The following is a 3,194-nucleotide window of genomic DNA, read 5'->3' as shown; positions in this document are numbered from 1 at the left end:
CCATAATATTCTTTGAAACCGCCAGTGATCTTGTACTAATTTTATTTGTAAAAACATCTTTTTTAAATCCGAACTCAATGCTACTGGAAAAAGCCGAAAATTTATTAATAAAGTGCATATGTCCGCCTGCAGTTTAGGCCCGCTATGCAATAAATCATTCAAGGAGACATCACTGTCTGAAGGGCAAGATGCATCCAATACGATACGTATAGGTGTACTTAAACTCTCTAATTTTATTACAGGGTGATGACTAATATAATAGGATAAGTCACAATCTTCTTTTTCCAATAATTTTAAGTATCTGTTAGATTTTCTAACATAAAGCTAATTATCATTTCTACTTATATAAGAATCTTAATAAAATTCGTCGAATCATTGATAATTTCAAACGAACACATCTGCCCTTTGTAGCTTCCAAAATTAACCAATTCCGAGAAAACATTTGCTTGTCCCGTGGCCTCCCATTTCAGTCGGCGATACAAGGACCCGTGCACTACGAAAACATTCTAGGTTAAGATATATCCGGTTCCCAGGGTTTGGATCGAAATTAAGAACAATTCTTTCAACTTGACAATGTGTGAAGCTGTCTTGCTGTCGGATTTATGTATCCTTAAACCAATAAAGGCCTTTGTCGTTACTGGACTAAATTAAACCTTCTGTTTATTTCTGAACGTAAATTAGACACGCATAGGACATTGATGAATGAGTTCCACTTCTTTTTGGGGACCCAAAGGAAAAAGGAATCCTTATGCCTAAGTCGTTTTTAGTCTCTCGTCTCTCAATCACTTATTCGTCAACCACCGAAATAATCGGTCGCGTCTCTCGCTCAACTCTGAAAGTATTCACGTCTCGCATTTTCCTATCACATTACACGGTTTTTCACGCGAATCTTCTCTCACTCGTTATTAATCACATGTTTCACTCTTAAATCGCGGTTCACTTTACTGTCAATTGTACATAGCAAATTTATGTATGTTTTTGTTGTAGTAAACACAATAATAATTATTTTGTACAATACTTGTAAATATTAGTGTTTGTGTTAAATAAACTAATTATACCACACGTATTTTAATCATTTCAACACCGATTTACACCTTGCTTCGACTCAACAAAGAATATCAGAGTCTAATTATATCAACCACTATAGAAGCTGGTTCCCCTCTTGTGTGAAGGACAGGAGATATTCACCAGGTCCTTTTACCACAGGTGAAGCGTCCTACACATAATTTGGTACCCCTGGTGGGACGATTCAAAGAATCGTCTGCATACCCAGAAGCAAGGCTCGCGGTGTTGAAATTGAATCGAATCGTTATCGGCTGTTCCGGTGATCGTATTACCTCTACTTGGACCGTTGCTGTCCCGCTGACCGCCTCCACCTTGGACCGTTGCTGTCCCGCTGATCGACTCCACCTTGGACCGTTGCTGTCCCGCTGATCGCCACCACTTTGGACCCTTGCTGTCCCGCTGACCGTCTCCACCTTGGACCGTTGCTGTCCCGCTGATCGCCTCCACCTTGGACCGTTGCTGTCCCGCTGACCGCCTCTACCTTGGACCGTTGCTGTCCCGCTGATCGCCTCCACCTTGGACCGTTGCTGTCCCGCTGACCGCCTCTACCTTGGACCGTTGCTGTCCCGCTGATCGACTCCACCTTGGACCATTGCTGTCCCGCTGACCGTTTCCACCTTGGACCGTTGCTGTCCCGCTGATCGCCTCCACCTTGGACCGTCGCTGTCCCGCTGACCGCCTCCACCTTGGACCGTTGCTCTCCCGCTGATCGCCTCCACCTTGGACCGTTGCTGTCCCGCTGGCCGCCTCCACCTTTGAACCGTTGCTGTCCCGCTGATCGCCTCCACCTTGGACCGTCGCTGTCCCACTGACTGCCTCCACCTTGGACCGTTGCTGTCCCGTTGAACGCCTCCACCTTGGACCGTTGCGGTTCCGCTGATCGACCCCACCTTGCACCATTGCTCTCACGCTGATTGCCATCCAACTTGGACCGTCGCTGTCCCGCTGACCGCCTCCACCTTGGACCGTTTGCTGTCCCGCTGACCGCCTCCAACTTGGACCGTTGCTGTCCCGCTGATCGCCTCCACCTCGGCCTGGTGCTGCTCCCGCTGCCCGCCGCCACGCTGACACCGTCCCATTCTTCAAGAACAACGCTTTCTTGACGCATACTAAGGTAACATCGCAATAATAAAAAACTTTATGAACTTTTATTTTATTTCCTTAAATATTACTCCACATTTTATCATTAACTCAATAAGTTTGTGTACGCATGTGTTTTTAAAGGACAATTTATTTGTTTACTCTTTATTTTTTATATATATCTGCTCATCTCCTTTTTAAATATTTTGCATAATTTTTATTTCTTTTTACACTACATACTCACTATATTTTCAACCACGATCTCTCTTTGTGTACCGTTAAAATCACAATATTTACAGATTGTCACTGGACAATCAATATTTTAATTTTTTAAATTTTATATATTTTAATTATGGACGCACTGAAGAGGGAGATTGGTACATGCAAATCATCATTTGAACGAAATGTAAACTGGATAAGCAATTTTCTCGAAAGTCAAACTGATACATTTGAACTTAGTCACAGAAGAACGCACTTAATTAATGCATTTAATAATTATAATGACATTTGTAATAAGATAGACACTCACAAGAATGCTGATTTGCACACAGAAAATAGAGAAGAAGTTGAAAATAAATACTTCTCTGCTATGTCTCGAATTGACGGTAAATTGGCGCAATTTTCGAAAGTTAATTCTTCTTCTTCGGTACCTTCTCAGTATCAACACGGTAATCATGCTAACTCCAACGTACGCTTACCACCTGTTTCTGTTCCTATATATCATGGCGAGCCCAGTAAATGGGTCTCATTTTACCAATTGTTTTCCTCAATTATAAAGGATAATCACACACTCACCAAAGCTCAAAAGCTAATTTATTTGAAATCTTCCCTCCGCGGAGAACCCTTAAATTTAATTGATTCGCTTGACGTAACTAACGAAAACTTTGATCTCGCTATTGACATACTCGAAAAGAAGTACGACAACAGTCTTGCTATTATCAATTCTCACATCAATCTTATCATAGATTTCCCTACACTCACAAGGAGCAATTATCGTTCACTAAGTGATTTTACAAACGATTTAAAAAGAAATATTGACTCCTTAAAGG

General features: G+C 42.0%; 1 protein-coding gene across 1 annotated transcript; it reads right to left on the bottom strand.

Annotated features, from left to right (window-relative positions):
- Positions 1 to 1,034: 1,034 nt before the first annotated feature.
- On the bottom strand, positions 1,035 to 2,173 carry LOC126883719 (uncharacterized). Its single transcript, XM_050649381.1, has 3 exons — positions 2,094 to 2,173; positions 1,649 to 1,955; positions 1,035 to 1,580 (listed from the first exon to the last, which is right to left on the bottom strand). Exons 1-3 carry the CDS (start codon positions 2,171 to 2,173, stop codon positions 1,185 to 1,187), a joined length of 783 nt encoding a protein of 260 aa, XP_050505338.1. The 3' UTR covers positions 1,035 to 1,184.
- Positions 2,174 to 3,194: the final 1,021 nt, after the last annotated feature.

The sequence above is a fragment of the Diabrotica virgifera genome, chromosome 4, assembly GCF_917563875.1.
Source record: "Diabrotica virgifera virgifera chromosome 4, PGI_DIABVI_V3a".
In the NCBI taxonomy this organism is placed as follows: Eukaryota; Metazoa; Arthropoda; class Insecta; order Coleoptera; family Chrysomelidae; genus Diabrotica; species Diabrotica virgifera.
The sequence above is the reverse complement of the archived record's forward strand: the minus strand, read 5'-3'. Positions and strand labels throughout refer to the sequence as shown.